General features: G+C 43.1%; 3 protein-coding genes across 58 annotated transcripts in view; 1 reads left to right on the top strand and 2 right to left on the bottom strand.

The window, feature by feature from the left end:
• Positions 1–23,111, top strand: part of CELF2 (CUGBP Elav-like family member 2) — an 859,904-nt gene extending 836,793 nt beyond the window's left edge. For 11 of the 50 annotated variants that reach the window (XM_078329286.1, XM_008999915.5, XM_078329264.1 and 8 more), the window contains 4 exons: positions 1,151–1,270; positions 8,549–8,746; positions 12,477–12,620; positions 15,393–23,111. In XM_078329286.1, coding sequence (XP_078185412.1) covers positions 1,151–1,270; positions 8,549–8,746; positions 12,477–12,620; positions 15,393–15,520 — 590 coding nt within the window. In that variant the 3' untranslated portion in view covers positions 15,521–23,111. Of the gene's footprint in view, positions 1–1,150; positions 1,283–8,548; positions 8,747–12,476; positions 12,621–15,392 lie in introns of all 50 variants that reach the window. The other 39 variants (XM_078329274.1, XM_078329281.1, XM_078329303.1 and 36 more) reach the window with 8 other exon arrangements.
• Positions 1–23,383, bottom strand: part of LOC144576862 (uncharacterized) — a 139,754-nt gene that overhangs the window by 92,594 nt on the left and 23,777 nt on the right. For 2 of the 7 annotated variants that reach the window (XM_078329319.1, XM_078329318.1), the window contains one exon: positions 2,165–3,199. The exons of 3 other annotated variants lie outside the window; for them this stretch is intronic. In XM_078329319.1, coding sequence (XP_078185445.1) covers positions 2,925–3,199 — 275 coding nt within the window. In that variant the 3' untranslated portion in view covers positions 2,165–2,924. Of the gene's footprint in view, positions 1–2,164; positions 3,200–7,380; positions 15,622–23,383 lie in introns of those variants that run through there. 2 more of the 7 variants (XR_013519464.1, XM_078329320.1) reach the window with 2 other exon arrangements.
• LOC144577213 (putative uncharacterized protein CELF2-AS1) lies at positions 2,165–15,621 on the bottom strand. Its single transcript, XM_078333136.1, is given in 2 exon segments — positions 2,165–6,765; positions 7,177–15,621. Coding segments are annotated over 2 exon segments (615 nt in total). The 5' UTR covers positions 7,298–15,621; the 3' UTR covers positions 2,165–6,271.

Here is a 23,383-nt window from a genome sequence, read left to right as displayed (position 1 = left end):
GAAAGAAAAGAAATGTAATATTAGCAGAACAAATCTAACAAAATCTAAATGCTGGTGTTAAAAGTTATCAGGCTGTGTTGTTTTTAAACATTTCTGTATATTAGAGATGTAGCTAAAACATAAACGGGTAAGTAAAAAGATGGCAAAAGATGTCCAATGTCAAAGCCCAAAAAAATAGGTGCTTTTTACACAAAACATCATACAAAACAGACTTCAAGAAAAAATCGGAAACAAAAAGGTTGTCCCAAAAAAGGTTTATTTCACCAGAAGATACGATCATTTACAAAAAATAAACATATTTACATGGAGGAGTTGGAATTACAGCAGATGTTCACATGCTTCTTCCAGGAACTTCCAGATCAGGTAGACCAAATGAATGAGACTTATATTTAAATGTTTTTCATTGCAAAAGTTTATTGAGGATATTATGAATAACTTTATATCAATATATAGTTGAAAACAGTGTATCAATTTGAAAATATCAATTTCTAGAAAGCAGCAATTAATAAAAGTGATTCAAGAAAAAGTTCAATCATCCACTAATTAGCGAAATGTAATCAGTATTTCAAAATATTCCCGTGAAGACATATTCCAGAACATTTTACTAGCAAGTTCTACCACACACTTAAATGACAATTAATTTCAGTCTTTCACAGTTTATTCTAGAGAACAGAAAAACAGGAACACTTTCCTTGTCATTTGAGGCTAGCAAAAGCTTCAGAGCAGAACTAAAGACAGTACAAGAAGGAAAAATAAAGGCCCATCTTACATAGGCTTAAAAAAAAAAAAAAAAAAGCAAAATATTATCAAGTAACGAAACCAAAGAATTATTGCCAACTTTGTATAAACCTGGCTGGACAGGCCTCCCATTCACAGACTTTTTCCCCCCACCCGGCAATGTGTGTGTGTGTGTGTGTGTGTGTGTGTGTTGGTGTTGTACTGGCAAAACCATGCTATGATGATGTTTTTCATCACCAAATCTATCAAAATTGTCACAAGTACAGTCCCATATGTCCTCCACATGAAAGCCACAAGCACAGGTCCTCAGCTTTGTCCACTGGGATGGTGACAAAAGGGTTTCTAGTCCTCTTGGCTCTCACTCACCTTATGTCTTCTCTCCCCACTTTCCTCTCTTCCTTTTGTTTTTCAGTGGCTGCTTCAACCCCCAACTCCACTGCTGGTGCAGCCATGAACTCCTTGACCTCTCTCGGGACTCTGCAAGGACTGGCTGGGGCCACCGTCGGACTGAATAATATTAATGCACTAGCAGGTACCATCAACAGTGAGTACTCGCTGCTCTGGTGGACAGCCTTCCCCCAAATTCTCCACAGAAAGGGGTCAGCCAGAAATGACCCGAAAAAGGGTATGCCAGGGGAGAACTAAAACTTGGGATGGAGGAGCGCATGCTTTGATAGGCAGAAGCTGTCTACACTCAATTTGCCTCAAAAATTCCCTGACCACTCTCCACCCCCAGATTTTCAGTGTGTGGCATAGCACATGTGCTCATCTATGGGGTTCTGTGGCTGGCAGCTATTTTCAGGTTTCCAGGAGTTTAGCTTGATTTTGGTCAGTTCTGTCCTGTGAGGCAGGGTGTTATAACAAGAAGTTCACAGACTGGAAGGCTGGAAACCTGAACCCAGCTCTGCTGCCAGGCAGCTGTGGGAACTCAGGCAGATGCTGCTCCCTCTGTAGGCTTGAGAGTCTCCATTTGAGAATGGAAAGTTCAGCCGGGCGCGGTGGCTCAAGCCTATAATCCCAGCACTTTGGGAGGCCGAGGCAGGTGGATTACGAGGTCAAGAAATCGAGACCATCCTGGTCAACAAGGTGAAACCCCGTCTCTACTAAAAATACAAAAAATAAGCCGGGCATGGTGGTGCGTGCCTGTAATCTCAGCTACTCAGGAGGCTGAGGCAGGAGAATTGCTTGAACCCAGAAGGTGGAGGTTGTGGTGAGCCGAGATCGCGCCATTGCACTCCAGTCTGGGTAACAACAGCGAAACTCTGTCTCCCCAAAAAAAAAAAAAAAGGAAAGTTCTAGATCAGATGATTCTTAAAGGTTCCCTTCAGCTCCAAAGTCCAAAGATTCATGACAATTAAATAGGGGACAAAATGAGGCCTTGGAAAGGAGGAAACTAAACTGAGGGGAGAGGAGCCACTGCCAGAAGTGACATGATCGGAATCTTTATTAAACACCACAGACATTGGTCACTCTACATCAGTGACCATCCAAAGGGACATTGTTTAGCTGTGGCAGGTTGAAATAGGCTGGAGGCAAATCACTCACAAAACTGTACTTGGTTCCGAGACATCCAGATGGACTCACTGACGAACTCCGGGTTCTGTTCTCTGCAGCCCACCTGCTCCTGTCATTCTCGGTTGATGAGGGGAACAGTGTGCTGCCCAGAGAATAAGTCATGTTTTAGGTTCATGCTTGGTGTGGGTTCCTACACTGGGGAAGCTGATCCTCAGCCCACAGAGGGGACACGTAATTTCCCTGTCCCTCCATTTCGGACCCCCTGGTTGCCTGAGAGTAGTCAAGCCCAGAAGATCCATGACAGCCAATAGAGCTGCTGATACAGGAGCTGCCCCCCCCCCGCATCCAGCAGCCCAGCACCTGCCCATTCTCATTTTTAATAAATGAGTCCTTGACAGTTGTTGCCCTATTTTAAACCATGGTTCAATAAGTGGACTATTTTTGGGTGATCAGGCAATATTATTTTTAAAAGCAAATTAATCCCAGTAATTTCATACTATACAAGCTCAGAATACCTTGCAATGGATTTGGTAGAAAAATGAACCTAAAATTCATCCAAATAAAAATTCACTTTTATAACCCTGATAAATCATGTTTAGAAGTAGGACGTTGGCCAGGCATGGTGGCTCACGCCTGTTGTCCCAGCACTTTGAGAGTCTGAGGTGGGCAGATCATGAGGTCAAGAGATCAACACCATCCTGGTCAACATGGTGAAACCCCGTCTGTACTAAAAATACAAAAGGTAGCTGGGCATAGTGATGCACACCTGTAATCCCAGGTACTCGGTAGGCTGAGGCAGAAGAATCGCTTGAACCCGGGAGGTAGAGGCTGCGGTGAGCTAAGATTGCGCCAGTGCACTCCAGTGTGGCGACAGAGTAAGACTCCATCTCAAAAAAAAAGAAGTAGGACATCTTCAGGTTGTAATACATCCATTTATTCAGAAGCTCTGGGAAAAACAAAAACATGGACCAAGTTTTAGCTGCCCATACCTCCCAAACGGGATGGCTTGTGATTAGTGTGGTAGCCCTGCAGCAGCCAGTGTTTCATTCATTAGAACCGCTTCCAGCTTTGACTTTTCCAGCAGCCAAGTAGGAACTTCATTGCCTTGACCCCCGTTTCCGGTACAGCTCCTCGCTCTGACCATGTCCTTCACCTAGGTCGAGGACGTCTGTGCTCGCACACATCCCCTCATGCTGCTTCTCTTGCCCCAGGACCTAGTTCCCCTAAAACAAGGACTTTGATTTGACCGCCTGCCTGTCCTTGGTCTGAAGAGTAACAGGCCAGTGGGAATGGTTGTCCTCCTCAGCACGTGCTCATGACTGGTGTGTGTGTGTCCTCTCGTCTGCGTCCTGCCCTGTCCACGCTGCTCTGCTCTGCATTGCTGAGATTTTCCCATCGTACTCATCAGGGACTGGAGTGGGGCTGTGTTGAATGGCAGAGAAACCATGAGTAGTTCTTACGTGGGGTCTTGTGTGACATACATTTTGCTTCTGGCAAGGACAACAGGTTTAAATTGTTTTGCTTTTTGAAGTTCTTTGCCATTGGGTTCATATAAGTCTGTATAGTTCATGGAAAATGAAGAACATTTCTGGTTTCAAATAACACCTACTAGGTAGTATGCACCAAGAAAATGTTTAATTAAACCCAAAACCAGGCACAAATGAAAATCCATTCCTTGTGATTGGAAAGGGTTACTAATGCAGAGCTGTTTTACGATCTCAGCATTGACCTGGAGCTAATATTTGCTGCCTGTTTCTAAATATCATGAGCAAACCTTACAAGATGGAGTATCCTCTTTGAGACTATTCCTTCTCAACAAAGATGATTATACTACCAGTTCCACTGGATAATTCCCAAAGAAAGTTGTCAGGCAGTGGTTATCTGGACAGAGTCAGCTTCTCATAGTTGACTGAGGATCCATAGCACTGCTGTTAATCCCATCTCAGCAGCCATTATTTGTTTGCATCTGTCGAGTGTTCAGGTTTTCTGAATAGAGCCACCTCTTGCCCACCGCCACAGCAGCCAGCAAGAAAGCAGGTCGATGGCTCACTAGAGCCTATGTTTTCTTTTCTTTCCTGCCCGAGGCCCTAATACATCTCCCAAGAAAGTAAGTTTTTGGTCAGTAGACAAGTAGCTAAATTAAACTGTTTTGAGTTTGATATCCTTTTTATTCCCTTATACATTAATGAAGGAAAAGGCTACAAAACACTAAAGCATCCTAAAAATGTCAGAATCATCAACATCAAAAGAAGGAACACATGGCAATCACCATCAGTGTTCACCTCTGGGTTCTTTCCAGGGTTCCCTGAGCATGTTTTGTATAATAATGCCTGAACTAAGGTGAAGAACATACTTTTTTGGCCCAAGACTCTGTCTCTGTTTTTATGTTTCAGTGTATGCCAAGTGACATCTTTATTTTTCCTTGTTTTATTGCATAGGTCAAATGGCTTCCAAATGGCTTACCATATAGTGCTAAAATTATGATTGTTTTAAGAAAACCAGCTGTAGATGCCTGCTGAAAAGTGTCTATGGAAATATTTTCTGTGAAGTACAGAAAAGAGAAGATGCTCTGGGAATATTTTTGTGGCTTGGCACTATTTGCATTGTGAAATTACTGCTTTAGTCTGTATTCCTAATATGCATAAAGTTATATACAGCCCCACACACATTTGTGCCCGTAATAACAGAGGCAGGTATATAAGTGACACCTAGTGTAGTGATCGTCATCTACCCTAGCTGTAGACATTTTATCCTTCTCATTTATCAGCTTGCATCTTGGAAGGATAATCTCTCATCTGTATAAAGGAAAACTTACACCAGTGAAGTGGTTAGAAATCTGTGAGAATATTCTTCCTTTTTCTTTCTGATTTGAGATAAAACCTAGCAGGGCAGCTTGCAGTAAATGTGATCTGCTTATGGCACTTGGCTTGTGATTCTACTTTTCAGTGTCATCTCCTTCGTTTTCCGCCCCCAACCCGGCCCCCCAGCTGTGCAAAAAATAGTCAGGCTCCTGTTTCTGGGTTAGTCCTTCACTGTCATGTTAACAGATTCAGTCATCTCCCAGCTCCTGGGTCTCTATAGAAAGTTGAGGGACTCTGGAGAGTAATTAAGCAGAAGGCACTCAGTAGTCACATTGCATCCCGGCCTCCTGATGGGCCAGGTGCAGAGGCCTCCCTGCTGTGCCCTGCCACACCTGTCACTTGCTTCCAGCCTTCCTCATCTAAATAGCATGCGCAGGAATGGAGATGACAGTAAATGAGAGGAAATGGTCGATCCACGTGGCCATTTCAAGGAAAAGCCCTATTCTTTGAAGTGGAAGCATTTTATTCAACTTAACTTTCTTTACAGCTCTGCTTCTGTTATCCAGAGCTTTTAGAGCTAATCAGGTGGCTGCAGCCAGGTTGACAAACACTGTCAGTGATAGAATTATTTCATCTAGAGCACATCAGGTGAGTCACAGGAACTGTTCTCAGAAGTGGAAGGCTGCCTCTGATGGTTCTTCAAATCCTACCATGTGTTCAGCTGCTTTTCCACCCTGGACCTAGGAACCACCCTCCCAGAAGTTCTTAGCTGTGGTTTAAAATATTCTCCATGCGCTGGTACTTGTTAGAACTTTTTTGTTCACAAGGATATTTATACCATGGAGGTGGTGAGCCCTGGGCTGGAGAGGCCAGACCCTCCCTTTGTCCCCGGCACAGGCCCCTTGTGCCTCTGCATCCTTTGCTCATGGTGCCACCTCTGCCACCTCCCCCGTTCCCCAGGGAAACAGGGCCAGTCACAGCTGTCTCCTACATGCACAGCATCAGCACAGGTAAACACAACCCTTCCAAAAAGCGGGTGACCTCTGAGGCGTAGTCCAGAGACACAGCCAGCCTCTGAAGTGTACCCAGGAGTGGAGGATGTGGCTGGAAGCCTCACAATACCCTCTGAAACATCCATCCACTATTTCAAGAGCAGGAGGTTCATTCTGCTTCTGTGTTGTAAGAGAGAAACATTCTTGGCAAAAAGGGGAAAAAGTTCAAAGTAGGAAGGTAGTTTTCTTGACATGGACAATTAAAAAACAGCTGTGTGCGGAGAAAGGTGTTGGGGCCCCGTGGCCACAGCCATGAAATGCCACCTGTGTATCTGGCACTCTGGAGAAGCCGAGTCGTGGAGGCTGCACATCAAATGAAGATGCCCTTGTGGGTCTCACGTGGCAGGGCCTGAAGACTCTGACCCCCAGCAGACAAGGCATCATGGTGATGTGCTGTTTCCCACCCCTCTGTGGGAAACTGGAGGCATCCATCGGAGCAGAGCTGCCCTCTTCACCCCATGCTCATCTGGCATCGAGGCACAGCCAGAAGAACCTCATGCCCTGGGATCCAAGCAGAGTGGCAAGTCGCCGCTCCCCTCCCGCCAGCATTGCCTCTGCACAGGCATCTACGTTTCCTGAGGGCTGTGCCCAGAACTTGATCATCTGTAATCCACAGCCCTGTTGACATCCCGGCCAGAGTGAGACCAACAGAATTGATCAGTGGTGCCCCGCCCTTCCCAAGTTATTATACATACTCCTCTCACCTGTCGCAGAAAACACAGATGTTTCTTTGCATCACAAAAATACTGGGAGGTGAGGATGAAATAAGACCACTGAAGGAAGAGAAAAATGACTCCCTAGCCCCTGGTGGCCACAGTAGCAGGAAGATGACTGTGATTTGCTGGTGTCTGAAGGATCTTTTAGAGCAATTAGAACAATCTGCGTCGACGCTTTTTGGACAGCACTTACATGACACAAAAAGAGAATAGAGCCTTTCATGGTAAGAAACTAAAGCAGGGCTGCACCTGCACCTGCACTCAGGAAGCTGTCACTCCTTCCTCACGCCATTCACACACTCCTCGCCACCCCCTGCTTCGTGTCTGTTCTGAGAAGCACAGGAATACCCTAGCTGAGGCACAGTGACAGTCCTCCACTGGTAAGCCATGGCCCAATTCTTATCTTACACGTGTCCTTTTTAATTGAAGAGGAAAAGTTGGCCAAACAGAAGCACAAGTGGAATAAACAGAACATTCCGCCTGCTCTGTTAGGGCAGTTGTGCGGCCGGGCGTGGAGGTCAGTCTGCTGCCAATCCCTGGTGTTTCCATGCAGCCTACCTTCGCTGTCCTCCGTTCTCAGTAGACTTCTTTCCTGTTTCTCAGTTAGTCATCCTTGCTGTTTTCATATCTCCAATCGTAAGATCTTCTCAGAAACAGATCTTTTCTTTAAAAATTGTGATCACACAGGGATCTAGAGGTCATTGTGATGTCACCTCTTCCATTTCCTGAGTTCTTACAGAAGTCAGCACTCTATGAAGTGTTGCTTGCTTTGAGTCAGTATTCAAGGAAAATGTGACAGTCAGCAACCCCAGTAGAGCCAAAGAGCAGCCAGGAAACAAGGAGAAACTCAAGTCGTCTGGCCACCATGCTTTCCCATCAAGTGATAGCCAAGATCCAGCCCCTAGGCATGGCTCTGTCTCTGGCTGACTGGAAAACATGACACGGAGCTCTTTCAGTGGCTGAAACCCCAGTCGCCACTCAGGTGTGTGTGTGCACACAGTAACTATTTCCTGCTGAAAATAGCACCACTCTGAATGAGTAGCTTCAGGTCTGCGACTGTGGGAAGGGCCCACATTTCTTCCTGTTCCTCAGTTCTTCATCACCCAGGCTACTTATTCCTAAGGTCCTAGTTCCTGACATCATTCTCTAGTGGTGGAGAAAGCCAGTTTCCCCACACTAGAACTCCCAGAACCAGGTCCACTGGGTCCAAGACTGCAGAACCTGTCCTCTCTGCGATTTCCTCACACGCAGCTTAAGGGAAAAAAGTTTTGTCTCGTCCTTTCCTCCTCAGCCTTGCAAGCCATCCCATAGCTCCTCAAAGAGCCCAGTACATGGATTTCAGTGTACAGATGTTACAGGTCTCTGCTCCTAAGGTGTTTTACATGCTCCTAGGCTCCGAGAAGCAAAAAGCTTTTATCTCCAAAAGATTAACAGTGGTACTTGCCAGTAGCACGCTGCATGGCATTTGACTGTCTCATCTAACTAGTGCCACAGTGCATTTGGATCAGTGGCCTAGAGAGTCAGGGTTCTCATGGCTAAGATCATTTTTCCCCATTATCATCATTTTTTTCTTCATGGTTTCATTTTTAATTTCCTGTCAGTGTAATTGTATGCTAGCTGCATGTACTTGCTGTTGTACTTGTGTCAAATGATTCTCTAACTTCCTTTGGAAAGCACTAATGAATAAGTGCTGTTTCTCTTCTCTATTGTTGGGTTTTTTGTAAAGTTGCTCAAATGCTCTCAGGTATGGCGGCTCTGAATGGAGGACTTGGCGCCACAGGCTTGACGAATGGCACGGCTGGCACCATGGACGCCCTCACCCAGGCCTACTCAGGAATTCAGCAGTACGCAGCCGCTGCGCTGCCCACTCTGTACAGCCAGAGCCTGTTGCAGCAGCAGAGTGCTGCCGGCAGCCAGAAGGAAGGTAGGTGCCACCCTTGGCTCTGGGTAGGGGCTGCAGGGACTAGCCCGACAAGCAGTGCTGACCTCTCGAGTGCGGTGAGCAGGTATCAAATTGAAGCCATGTCATAACAGAAAGCATGTGTTCTGTTATTCATGTTTAAAAACCTGAAAGCTGGATGTGGTGGCATGTCCCTGCAGTCCCAGTTACTTGGGAGGTTAAGGTGGGAGGATCACTTGAGCCTAGGAGCTGTGGCTGCAGTGAGCCATGGTTATGCCTGTGAATAGTCACTGCACTTCCATCAGGGAACACAGACCCCTCTCCCTGGAACAAAAGCAAAAACCTCATTGATTTCAATCTTTCTCTTTGGTCTTATAGCTACCTTCTAATTTAACTCTTAGGCCATCTTGTTTAGATGACATTCTTGTCCATTGTGTATTTGTATACCAGTCTGACTTTGCAGATACACAGATGGTTTTAAGTCATTCCCCAGTTACATCTTCTGAAGGGTTATGGCATCTCTGCAGCTCTAAGTCTAGGAACGTTGATCACCTTTCTTACAATCCCAAATATCCTCTGACTGCTCAGCCCCTCCCATAATTAAGTTCTTTTAAACTATTAATTTCCCATAAATGACCTAATAGTTGCTGCTTACAGAAAATTCCCAGGGACCTCTCTCTCCCAAGTCAGCACAGACCATCAACTTTCCCCTACACAGAAACTCCTACAGTCTTCAGTAGGTGAAACACACACTGTTCTGTGTTTGCCAGGGTTTTTGAGTCTGCACACCCCTTGATTATGTGGCTGTCAGTAGGTGATGGTTTCCAGGTGAATGACAAAATCCATGGTTAGGATTGACTTGCTCTTTAATTGGGGGGTCTTCTGGGAAAGCAAGTAAGTGATTGATTACCTTGCTTCTCGGCCAGTAAAGCAAAATAAACTCCAGGAATTTAATGCTAAGAATAAATTAAAGCTAATTATGAAATGGGTCATAAGTCCAAATAAGGATCATTGGTCATTCTTCCTTTTGATTCTTCCTTAACTTTGAAGCTCCTCTAGAGCAAAATCTGCTAAATGATACTTACTTTCTTCTGAATTGTTTAGATATGGGATTTAAAAAGCTAGAAGAGAGAAGTACTAAAGGAGATTCTTTGAAGTTTCTTTCCCTTCTCTTTTACCCTCCCCATAATTGTAAACTGCTTTTATCTGAATATTCTGACTTAAACCAAGTTGTGGGTTTTGAGAGAACACAGCATAACAGATATTCATGTATTTTTTTTGAAAGAAGGGAAAAGACTTTTTTCTTTGTATAAATAACATGGAGATCACTTTTAAAATGAAAACTATATGAAAGGCTAAGTTACTTTTCATTATTTCAACTTTCTCTTTACTCTTAGCTGTGGCTATTGTAGGCTTTTGAAACATGCACAGGTGTTCGGACAACCGTGGTTCCCCCAGGCCTGTGAAAGGGAGCAGAGAGCAGGATCCCGTAGGATGATGATATCCTCATGCAGAGGCCAGAAGGCCAGTTGCCCCCATGGTTTGAGAGAATGGTGGTCAATTCTCCATTAGAGCAGGGCCTTTCAGTGAACTATATCGCTGTTTGGGATGAAGTCTGGGTCCTGAAGCAGCATGTTTTGAGTTGCTTCACCTGAGCCCACTGCCCTCAAGTTCCTTGTGTTGAGTTTTAGGGATTACTGCTTAGTGCAGTAATTTCCCTTCTAAGATTAAGGTAAAATCAGCCAAAATAAGCATTGCTAGCTCTGGATTTAAGGGTGTGGGTTTTCAGTAGCATGGTTTCATCAGGTTGTTTGTTCAGCATTTCTTTAATCATCTCCCACCTTCTCATCTGATTCCCTTCTCAAGAAGGATGAGAACCTTCTCTTGTGCTCAAGAAATTTAAAACATCTTCATAATATTTAAAATGTAACTTTAAAAGCAAATGATGCCAGGCAGAGCAAAAACTAATAATGAATTCCAGTACTAAGTAGATGTTTAGATTTTTCTACTCCACAGTTCTGTCCGAGGTCACAAGACCTAGAAGTCAGTGTGATGGATTTAGTCACGTGCCCTGGAATGTTTTTCCCCAGACAGGAAGTGAGCCTCTGATGGCCTCCATCTCCCCACTACCTGCAGGAGGCGAGTCCCATGAGGAGCGCGACACTGGTGGCCTCATACAGCTTTGCTGCTATGAACATCCCCAGTGCTTTATGCCAGATCAAGTGCCCTATGAGAAAGACAAAATATGGACAACCCAACAGCCAGAACCAGTAGTGAGTGTAACAGAGAATCTACCAAGTGACAGTAACGTGCACCAGGAGAAATCTGATGAAGGGGTGACTTGTGAACAGGGGTACCCCACTTCTAGAGGAAGCTAGATGACACACAGGTAGAACCTCATTTTTTTTAATGTTTTTTTTCCTCATCTCAGCCACCTTAGTTGCATACAAGGGAGGTTTTCCATATGAAATATTTGTTCTCACTTTAGTATTAAAAAATTGAGGCATATATACAAAACCAAATTGTTTCTTCGTGATGAAAAACTTGGGGGATCTGTGTCAAGAGACGCTACTGACATTTTCTAGGCGGAGTGTCAGGAGCAAAAGGACAAAACCTACTTGTTTTTGTTTACTGGCCTCTGTGTTTCCTTGGTCTCTGTTGGGCAAAGATGCATTCAGCATGAGCAACGTTCTAGAAAGTTAGGACTACTCAGGCATACCCAGTCATCTGTCATGTGCACTGAAACTGTATTTTCACCCCGGCTTCTGGAGGTGAGATGCGCTTCACAGTTCAGATTGGTGCCCAGTAACCCTCATTTGTGCAGCAGGAACACGAAGCTTGGGGACAGCAAATCTGACCAGCAAACATATTGCCGAGGATGCACACACAGAGCACTCAGAACATCCCTTTCCAGTGTTTTGGGTTTTGCATCTTTTCATGTTAAATTTTGATTCTTTTAAAACGAGAAAATATCTGGGGACCCAAGGCCTCCCTGCAATCATGTCCCTTTAAAACATGACTCCCTCCCATGGCCTGTAATATGGATATGTCCATGGAAATTGGAAGCAATATAAAAAATTACAGTAGTCACGAAGACCCACTTTTAAATGAGAAAGAAGTACTCCACCTCTGTGGCTTCCACAGTCTGCCTCAAGAACTTTTCTTTGTGAAAAGTCCTAACCATTAGGACACTTTTGTGTGATTTATCTCATGGAGGCAGGGAAAGAGGCTTGGTTTGACATTATTACAAAGTTCTTTTTATCCCCATTTTAGTTTTCTTCATCTCACACACAGACCCCCTTCCCGCATCTAGGGACCCCAGTGTAGCTTCCCCTGGGGTTGTCCAGTTCGGCAGGCAGGCCTAGTCCTTTCCTGTGGAGGCCAGCTGAGGATTCCTGATCTGCAGAAGTCGCCTCACCAGTTCTGTGAGCGCCCCTCCTTGGAAGACTCCATGCCTGGAATGCCCAAGAAACAGCCAGCCCTTATCTCCCTCGGCTTACATTTCTTCCCTTTTGTGCTGCTTTTAAGTTTCAAATGGTGCTTATATGGGTAGGGGAGAGTTAGGAGACAGACGGAGAGGAGAGCTTAGGAGCAGGATTGCTTTCTTGAAAGTCACTCCAGCACTTGACACATAACCCATCTGTTCTTTGTATTGAGAGAAAGTGAAATGCTTAGCCTACCTGTTGTTGCAGTATTCCTGAGAAGAGATTTTGGAAACTAAGACTTACTCTGATGTTTTTTTTTTCCTCCTTAGGTCCAGAGGGGGCAAACCTCTTTATTTACCACCTTCCCCAAGAATTTGGAGACCAGGACATTCTACAGATGTTCATGCCTTTTGGAAATGTCATCTCTGCTAAAGTCTTCATTGACAAACAGACCAATCTGAGCAAGTGCTTTGGTATGCAAAAGAAACTAAGCTAGAATATTGCATTGGGCTCCCAAGTGAAGTCATGGGAAGGAAAACGTGACTGGCAATTTCAGTCAGCATAGGGCCTTCCCCACGTGGTGGTGGGGGGCTCTCATTTTCTGGATCCTTTTAAGCAGATTTGGGCAAACAAAAGAAGGCTCTGGGAAATTAATGTCAATGCCCATGCTTTAGGTAATGTTCTAGACTATTACGGAGTCTAACCACATTTAGCCCAACTTTCCCACTAATTCCTTACCCCTCCAGGTTTAGTACACTTCAGACACCATGGTTATGGGCAACACCATATTAGAGGCTTATTGCCTTGACAGACACTTTCACAGGCAGAAACCACTCATCAGCCTCAACACACTGCTCATCCACGTTCCCAGGTTGAGCGGTTGACAGATCTCACAGTTACACAGTGCACTGCATGACGATGGGATCTGAAGGCCACAGTGGGGGAGTGAGAGACTGGCAGGGCTTGTGGGAACAAATATGGAGTCCAGGAGTGTGCAGCTGTTACCTGAGCTGCCACGTGCCCTTTCCTCAGTCAGCCTGGACTCTGCTTCCTGTGGTGGTTTTCACTCCCTTAGGGAGTAAGAGAAGCTTACTTCCCATACTGATGTTTCACACTGGGACAATAGCATTCATTAAATATATTCCTTGTTTCATTTTTCAAACCCTATTGGCCCCCAAAGCAGTTTAGAGACCAAGATGTTCAAACTATATCACTTGACAAGCTCAGCACCCAGTTTGAGCTAGAATATTTGCTTTCATCACTCCTGCAATTTAATAATTCATGTCAGTGGGAGGTAATAACAGCATCAACCCAAGTTTGGTAGGGGCTGGAGGAAACACACAGCCTTGAGTGCCATAAAGGAAAGTAGCAAAGGGAGGGTGTTTCTTAAACTTAACTCGGGCTGGTAATGGGTAACCAGTCCAAAGAGAATGTTTTGGCTTCTAAAACTATTATCATAAGATCTTTCTCATTTCTGCTATCACCCAGGAAGGTCTGAAGGCACCGTTAAAGGACTCCACATGTCAGCCACTTACAGTCACATTACCCTAGTGGCAAAGCTGTCAGCCAGAACCCGTTATTAGGCTGCTGCTGTGGCAACTGCATAAACCCCTTTGTGGCAGTTTAGTAGAGAGTGATATGCAAATGAAATCATAATAGGGTGTGTGTGTGAGCATGAGCCTACTTTAGGGAGGCTTCCCTACACAAGGTTTCCAAGGTTTTGAGGCTGACTCTTCTATTTTTCATAAACAATATTCTAGGTTTATTTAGAAGGGCATTCTGCTTCATGATTTAATATTGACTTCCTTGAAAACAGATTAGCCAATGTAAACCATAGCTATTAGTGTCAGCAGACAATTCCTGAGCATGATGGACTGGTTTCCATTGTTGTTAATCACTGTAGCACCCAGGTTGCCTGATGAGCCAGCCAGATTTCTTAGGGTTGCTGGTCATAAGGTAATACCCCATTCCTTCCTTCCTTCCTAGTTCTTAGCCAGGTTTTGTTAGCCTTTGTCCATTTACATTCTGTAACTGTCTTGCTCTTCCTTGATAAAGACCCCGAGGGAAAGGAAAGTCAGAGCAAAAATCTCAGATCCCATTTATTGGGAATGAGACTGAATAAAAATTTAAACAGCCATTTGGCAGTACGGCCTGCCTCTGAAAAGCTGCCCAGCATTACACTGCATGCCCCTTTTTATCAGCTGAGAATGTACAGAAAGTCATGTCCTTTTCTTCCTCCTCTAGTTTATCAAGGAATTTTCTCTTTATCTTTAATAGCAGATGGATGGAGGTGCTTAGTACAGAAGCTTCTGAACAGCTGACGTTCACACCTAAAAGTAAATGAGGACAATAGCTTCCTGTCACCACCCTCCACAGCCTTGCTGCACCTCTGCTGCCGCCTCTCAGTGCTGAAGCAGACTCTGAGACTGAGGTCCTCGTCTCTGGGTCTTTGCAGAGTAGCAGTAGTTCTTTTTCAAAAGCATGCCCTCCCTGCTGTTTTTGGTGGAGGTAGTTGCTACCGAGTAAGAGATGGGAATTCTCATCAGATGATTAAGCTCTAAGCTGTTGACTGTTTATGCCCCCAGACTTTGGGAGATGCCAAGTAGCAATTTCCTTTCTGTTGAATTCACTAGAGCTTTGGATATAGAAAGTGAGATAAAGAGAAAGGCCCAGCACTTCCCTAGTCTCCTTGGTCCCAACCGGTAGAGTTAACTCGCTAATTGACCCATCCTCCAGGCAAACAGGTGTGGGCTCTGTGTGACAGGCCATGGAGAGCTGGAGTGAGGCAGGGGCTTGACAGGATCTGCTCTTCTCCAGCCCTTCCCGAGCCTGCCTGTTGGCCTCACCTGGTTGGGACATGTGAGCCCTTGCAGCCCTGAAATAGTTAACCCACTGCTTGTATGAGTAGCTGAGTAGCATGTACATACCTGGGGTTCTCTCGGAAAGATGCTAAGAGACTTGAAACACAGTGATTTGAGCAACTTCAGTAAATGGAACTGAATTCCCGCAAACAGTTGTGTCTGATGCTTCAGTGTTCTGGGGAGGGGTGTGTTCTTCGGACGGTATCTTTCAGTCCAGCTGCTCAATGGGCTTCCATCATTGTCCACTCATGTCAGACACACAATCAGCTGGGTAGAGCACTGGCGAACCTGTGGGGCTGGTGCCCCATGCTGCCTCTTGAGCCCTCGCTCCATTTTCTGCTGGGGTTCCTCTCCAGCCTGACTCCCACCCTCGGTGTTTTCCAGGTTTTGTTAGCTACGACAATCCAGTCTCTGCACAAGCTGCTATCCAGGCTATGAATGGCTTTCAGATCGGCATGAAACGCTTGAAGGTGCAGCTGAAGCGCTCCAAAAACGACAGCAAACCTTACTGATCCTAACCCCAGAGGCTCCCTGCTCTCATTTTAGCTTTCTTAGGGTAAGTCCCACGAGCCAGCCTGTCTCAACAGGAAAGGCAGAGGAGGACCACATTGCCAACTTTTACCAAGAGAGACGGTTATTTTTACAACAAGGCCTCCCTGTCCCCACCCACTTCCCCCACCCAGTTTGCCATAATTAAAACTCGGCCCACCTTGTTTCTATTGAGTAAATTCCTCCCCCAGTTGTGCCACTGTATTCTCCTTTGTTTTGCAATTTGAATCTCCTTTTACCGTTTTCTTAAATTTTTTTTTTTTTTTGCTTTTTTAAAGAGAAGCATATACGCAAATAAATGGCATCTTGAGAATTTAAAAGGCAAACAAAAGCTAATGTGCAATTCTAACTCTGAAACCACTGGTGCCCCGAGAGCACTGCCTGGAGAATTCACCCCTCCTTGCCCGGCACCCGCCCCTGGAGGGAGGGCCGGGCACTTAGAGGTTAACGTGGTGGCCTAGGAGAGGGAGAAGCCAGGAGAAGCACTTACTCCAACCGCACGTCTTTCCACTACATCGGCTTGTTTTACTAAGTAGGATTTTATTTTAGGGTTCAAAGAAACATAACCTTTATTGGTCAAATTATTACACTGGTTGTCTACTTTGTTATTGTTTTATTTTAGTTTTTAGAAAGGATTAATGTACAAAAAGATTTAGAGATCTGTTTCTTAAAGCTACAGGGTTTAAAAAATAAAAATGAGTGAAAATACTTGATGTTTCTTGAAAGATAAATTTAATAATAATAAATAAATACATAAATACATAAATAAAAAAGAAAGCCACAGGCCTGTAAATTTTATTTGTAAAAAAAGCATTTCTATTTTTATACAAAATTTTTACTGCCTCAGAAATAATGGAAGTTATTTATTGCCTATTGTTAACTTATTGGGTACCTAAAGAGCAGTTCTCTGTCTAGCTAGAACCTTCTGAAGTAGTCTCTAGAGGAATTGTTCTAGGAATGGGCTTTTTTTCACCGTTGAACCCTAGACCTAAAGTTCATGCTTTATCTTCTCGTTGTTTGTATCTGTCTGATGATTTTGTTCGTAACTTCCATTATCTAGTTTACAGTTCAGTCGTCTGACTTTCCCCGTATGTCACATTTGTTGAAACTGGACCCTCTCCCCTGTCCCTCACCCCACAACACCCAGAATCCATCCCCTCTCACTCTCTCCAGATGGATTCTCTTGGGGTTTCATTGTGCTGTGGATAAAGAGTGTAAGAAATGCAAATTATGTGAATGGCTCGGAGACTCCCTAATGATGGAAGATTTGCATTAGATTTTCTCCTGCACCCTTAAGAGTTATTTTGTTGCTGCTGCATAGATTCTGTGTAACTTTTTACTCTTCCTTGTTTTTTCCCTAGACATCTTCATGCCCGTTAGTTCATCGTTTGCCTAGCATGTCCCTGTGGCGTCTCAAAAAAAGTTTCATCGTCCCGTCATTGTTTCTGATGTCTTTCTGACCTCACATCATATTTGGTTCTCCTACTGACCTTTGATCTAGTTTGACCTTTGAAATTTGCATGTGACCTCATCTAGCTATGAATTCTGGGAAGTCAATGTGAAAAACATTGCTGCATTCATGCAAGACTGAAATTTATTAGACAAATTCATTATAGAAAAAACCTGTGGCAAAATGTTTTTTTCTTTTTTTTCTTTTCATAAAACAGACTTGAAAGTATTATACAGGGATTGGCATTCTTCCCGGTCACTGGTAACAATAGCAATATGTGTCCAGGGACACTGAATGTTGGTTTCTAACAGACTACTTCCAAAAACAGTTTGAGAAAAAAACTGTCTGATTTTAAGTCTCTAGAGGTCTGTAATAGTTTTTACATTTTTCAGGCAGTGTAAAGTTTTTTGATAAGGCCATTTTAGGTGGCTCACTTTCTCATTAAGATATATATATAGAACCACTTTTTGTAGATTAGTATAAGAAAAATATTTACCCTGTTTTGGGGCAAATGCTACCTATTTGTGTCACCTTTTGCTGAACTCACAGTTAGACAATCCATGGTTTAATGCACATGAAATTACCTATATTTTATACTGTTTCAATGTACAGGAGAAAGGTTACTGTAAACTGTGTTATGTTGGTGCTTCTGTGAATTAAGTTGTGGTTTCATCATGAGTCTTATGGTCTTAATGTTCTTTGTTGATAAGACAAGTTTAGAATTGGTTTACTTAATACAAAAAAAAAAAAGAATTTCAAAAAAAAAAAAAAAAAGTTGTTTGCTTAAAACAAATTTCATGTGAGGGAAAAAAAAAAACCTATTCCAGAATAAGTTTTGTGTTGGCTTGTGAAGCATTGATGTCATTTTTTTTAATTAATTGTGAACTATTTAGATGTGTTTGTGTTCAGCAAAATGTGATCTGTTTTTTCTTTTAAAGAAAAAAAGTGAAAATATATAGTGCCAAATTCCAAAGGTACTTCCTTCCTAGAGCTTCAGTGTGTTTCTTGTGAGAAGTAATTTGATAACATGGGTATTTTATTATGTGTTTTGTATAAATCCCTAATATTTAAAAAAAAAAAAAAAGGTTAAAAAGTTTGTTAACTTGCTATCCTGTGGTCTTGTTGCCTGAAATTGTTATCGTTTGTTATTTCTCTGATGTTTTTTGTAAGACATTGTATAAGTGCCCATGTCCCACTTTTTTAACCACTCTGCACATCAGTGCTGTGAAGGCAACCTCACCATGTATTTTCTTCATAATCTATGGAAACCTCTAAGGTGAGAAAGTTTTGAACTTTTAACCCTTTCTACCCAGAGCTATCTGGAATGTTAACTTTTTCTACTGTCATGATTTGAGTTTGTTTTGGGGTGTTTCTAATCTGGATATTTCCCTGCATCTATCCGCTAAGTTGTTTCCGATGACTACTTTTTCTTTGGTTAAGATCCAAAAGAAGATTCCATGAGGCCAATCTAAAGGGGGAAAAAATTCTATACTACTTTTGATTATTTCTCCTTGTTTTTTGGAAAAGAAAGGATTCCTACTGTGCTACTAGAATTCCTTCTGGAGTTTTAATTAGTAACTGGATAAACTCTGAGGGAAAACGGAGGTAGATTCAGCACCTAACAATCCTGTATGCTTTTGAGATCACATTTAGCGGTGTGTCCTAGTCTAGAATATTTTCATATACTGTACAGTAAAACGACTTTGTGGCAGGATAGTCTTTTGAGGGGTTTTCCTTTTGTTTCTTAACTACTCCTAAATACTGTTTCTAGTCAGCCATTATGCTGGGGTGTCTCCGACCCCAGTAGATACCTCTGAATATACCAGGTGTCTGGAGTTAGAAGCCCATCGCCCTTTCTCAGCCTTCTTGTTTTTCTTTAACACATCTAAAGGGGACTGACCATCTAAGTAAAGCTCAGTTCTTTATCACAATTTACTGACCAAATACCTAGCACCAATTCCTGCTGCCACTTTTTAAAGTGCCATATGACTTTCAGTGAACAAGTACCTTGCTGTCTTGACAAATCCTAATGTCACAACTACTGCCCCAACACAAACTCCAGCCTTTCTCTCTAGCACGCCCCGTAAGCTTCTTGATCTCAGCTCCCCTTCCCCGCTCAGCACCCTGTTAGGATCAGTGTGTGTGGATGTGATAGCCCTGGGATGGAAAGGACTAGCCTCTACTGATGCAAAAAAAAATTAAACAAACGTTTCCTTCTTAAAGCACATGCACTTACTCACAATGACATGATTTGTATTATCGTCACACGTGTTTACTACTGCTGGGGCCTTCCTTCATCCTCTGAGGGCTATTTTGTACTTCCTGCAGCAATCAGCTTAGTAACAACGACAGTTACCACATCTGTCTCTCAGAGAACACGGTGTGTGTTGACACATACATGGAAACACAAGAGCCCACCACTTGATTTTCTAAGACTATTTCATTCTGAAACTCCTTATCAATTAAACCTCAATGAGAAACAATTTTGATTTCTTTACTGAAGAAGAGGCCCCTCCCCATTTCCCTCTCAACCCACCTGCATGCATCTCCCCCAGAGGAAACACTGAGGGCAGGGGACAGGGGGCTCAGGACCAGCACTCCAAGTCGAGTGTTTCTTCTTGACGAGTAACCAAGAGGGGACATGAGGGGGAAAGTCCTTTTTTGCCCTTCTCTAAAAGATAACTTTCCTCTTCAGAGACAAACTGTCCTTCTATCCACTTGATCTTTTGGTATCAAAAGGACAAAGCTGCAAGGGTGCAAAGGGCCTGTGCCAGAAGAAAACACACAGGGAAACTGCTTTTTTAATCAAATGTAGAGAATAGTTCTTTGTAATCTAAATTAGAGAATTGTGATACAATGGCAGTCCTCAAAGGCTTAATGAGTTCATCTTTCTTTCACCATAGGGGTTAGAGTTCTTTGGCTTGTGCTACTCTGGAATCATTTCACTGTTTGTTTTTATTATCTTAAGTGCTAATTAAAAAAATAAAATTTAAAAAAAAACTTGTAGTTTCATTACCTTTTTGAATAATGTCATACAAAAAATGTATTTGTGTTTTTTTTGTGCTGTGACAATTGATGTTTATAGATTAATAATCATTTTGTTTAGAATTACAAACTAGTTTTTAAATATTGTCTGAGAAAAGCCAAAGTTAATGCACCCTAGTGGAAACTGTAAGACCATTTGAGTATTGTTTGTTTTATTGATGCATTTGGATTTTGTTGTTTGATGGAATTTGAGCCAAAAAAAAAAAAAAAAATACGCAGGCTTTCCTATTTCTACAACTGATTGTACTTATGCATTTTGTACCAGTGGAACTTTTTATACTGGAGATTAAAAAAAAAAAGTGGAAATTTTTGTGGCTTACTCTGGTGGGCCCCTGACAATGACTGATTTCAAGTTTGATTTTGGGTTGATAGAAAGAAAGTTGCTTTTCTTTTGAGAATTAAAAACTTTGGCTTGATTTCTTTTTTCCCTTTGCTTATATCTAGCATTAGAATTTTGTCTTAAAATAACAGCGGTAAGTTTCACTTTTATTCTGTATCGTGCAGTTACACAATAAGGTAATTAGATTTAGAAGTACTCAGTCACTTTAAGTGGATAAATGTATTAGTTAAAACTTTAGGGTTTGCTTTTTTGCTGTTTAGATCAAAGTTTTTTCTGATTCTTCTGTCCTCATTGTGAACATAACCGTGTAGTTGAAACAGTCAAACTTATTTTTGTAATGTATGTTATTGTGTGATGCAGTTTTTTGCTTCTGTCTCCAATATTAAACCATTTTCCTAATACTTGTTTCTCTCTCTGCGTGTTGTATTGTTGGTAGTCATTATGTGTTGGTGATACATCTACACACCTCACTGTTTCACGTATCTGTTTTTTTCTCTATGTTGTGTAAAAAGATACAGTCGATTCCACTTAAGTGAATATCTGATTTGGGAAAGGGAAACTGCACACCAGCCACCTTTGATTTATGTACAACTGCCCACTCAAACTCCTGCTTCCAAGATTTACACACTTTTTTCTACAGTTCACCTCAGTAACTGCCTAAGGGGTTTGATTTGCCAAGGTGTTTTACGGTCTTTTGACCACACAGGTTAATTTCACCTTCTCTCTCTTCCCTTATGAGTCTATCCTTGCAGTTCTTAACATACATTCCAGACTGCTGCTGCGGTTTCCTCTATACCCACGAGGCCAAAGCCGCATCAGTACAGTCGAACTCTTCATAGACACTAATCACCTTTCTAAAAGAGGTGAGTTCTCCAGGCAAGAAAAATAAACTTAGCCGGTGAATAGAAGATGTGAAAAGGGTTAAACTTAAGTCTATTTGTTGCCATCAATCAAAAGATATGTATAGAAAAGTCATTTAAATTATTTCTACAAGCTAATTGAATCCAGGAGCAGCTTTAATTATTAACACTAACGGAAAAGAAGTTTCCAAGGGCTCAAACGGAAGCCCTACTCAGTCGGGGGGGTGGCGGGCACGGGGAGGTCAAGTTTCTCACAGTCGAGTTGTCTTCATAGTTTACTGTCCTTTTCCAAACACAAGCTAATTAACACCATACGCATCCACAGACTCCCTCCTGGATGAACATAAGAGCTCAGAGTAAGTCTCATCCCCACTGTCACCCCAAGGCCAGTTATCAAATACTGTTCCTTCTATGCCCTCACAGACTGAAGCCACAAGGCCCTGTTCTGCCTATGCTCAGGAATCTGATCGCTCTTAAAGTGCTCTTACAAGATTCCGTCGATGTTTGCTCCCTCTGTGTTCTCTCTACTTCCACTATTTTCAGACGCACAAGCTCTGTCTGACTCAGGCCACCCAGCACCTGGCAGCCTTCCTCTGGGTGCCAGTGAACTCTCTCTCCCAGTAGGTGCTCAGGCTCTTTACCCTCTCGTTGCAGCAGCCCCTCTGGCCCGAGATTGTATTTTCTAGTCTGCTTAACAATAGAGGGGACTGGTGAGGTGGAGGAAGGGAGGCTCCCTCCCCGGGGCTGGCTGCCTCAGTGATGCTGACGCCACCAGCTCCAGTCTGCATGGATGGAGCTCACTTCCTGCCGCCACTTCAGCTTTCAGTCTCCTCATAGCCTTCAGCAGTCTGCCTCTGAAAACGCACTGCCTACATTAGTGGGAAAGGATGGCTAAGGGTGTGATTTCTTTGTATGAGGGAGGTGGGAGGGGGATGTTGGGCGGTATTGGGGGGGTGACTAAATTATTTCCAAGGTGTAAGTGTTTATTTTTTAAATCTAGAAGTACATAGATCCACCTTTTTGGCACAAGACAAAATACTCATGCTAAGCAAAGGAAGAGAAAGAGCCAGTTTTTGTTGCTCTTCTAAAGCAACAAATAATTCTCCAAAGAAGGGGATGAAAATGCTAGTTCCTTTCAGCACTTATGACTATCGAGTTGGTCCCTGCTGAATTCAGACCCATAGTTTTGAGTCGGCATGACCCTGCTGCAGTGTGAACAAGGTGTATCAGTTTGCCTCGCGCAGACCACCTTGTGGCATTGCAGCACCGCCAACACCCGCCCTGCTGATGGAAGCCACACAAGCTGCCCAGCCCACAGCCAGGGGGCGCCGACTCTTAGCTGGCAGGCTAGGACACACAGTGAACATAATGTACTGTGAATCGTTCCTGATAAGTGAATAAAACATTGTGACCAAACAATCAGCTTATTCACTTATCAGGAATCGACTGTTCTACTAATTTGCTGTTTCTGTTTTTCATCTCTGTTGTAGTTCACTATTTTTGCTGTGTTCTGTTTTCTCCTCTCATGCTTGGGCAAATCACTGGGAATATTATCTTCATGTGACCATGAAGCGTTTATATTGAGTGAAAATGGTATCTTAACAAAATCTATGCACTTGCTATCAGGAACACAATACTGGATGTGTCTTATATATATTGAACAATATAGCACTCGATTTCTTAAATGAAGCTTAAGAAAGGACTTTGTTGTGTGTAAAGTTAATGTGATTATTTTTCAAAGCAGTGTTTCTAAGGTATTTTTGTTCTTTTAAGTCTTGAGTGATACAGGATATTTTTCATTAAAATTATATCACTGGCTTTATGACTTAATATTCAATAAATTGACTTTGGAAACAAAAGTTCTTCGTAGTGCATTTTAGCCAAGAGACCTCTGGAAATCCATCCCCTGCCTCGTGACCACAGCGCGTCTCTACCCACACACCACAGGTGGCAGAACAGAGCAATCCCTTCATGGCCAAAAAGCCCACTAGGAAGTGCCCAGCATCCACCCCAAACTGGAAAACCCAACTGCTTTTCTGGATGTGATCTCTTTAGGCCCAGAAGAGAGGGGACCAAAGAGAAAGGCAGATCCAGGAATAATGCTGGTTTATGTCAATACTTTACCGAATGA

Source organism: Callithrix jacchus, chromosome 7, assembly GCF_049354715.1.
Source record: "Callithrix jacchus isolate 240 chromosome 7, calJac240_pri, whole genome shotgun sequence".
Lineage (NCBI taxonomy): Eukaryota > Metazoa > Chordata > Mammalia > Primates > Cebidae > Callithrix > Callithrix jacchus.
Note: the sequence above shows the minus strand (reverse complement) of the source record. Positions and strands in the feature narration are given on the sequence as shown.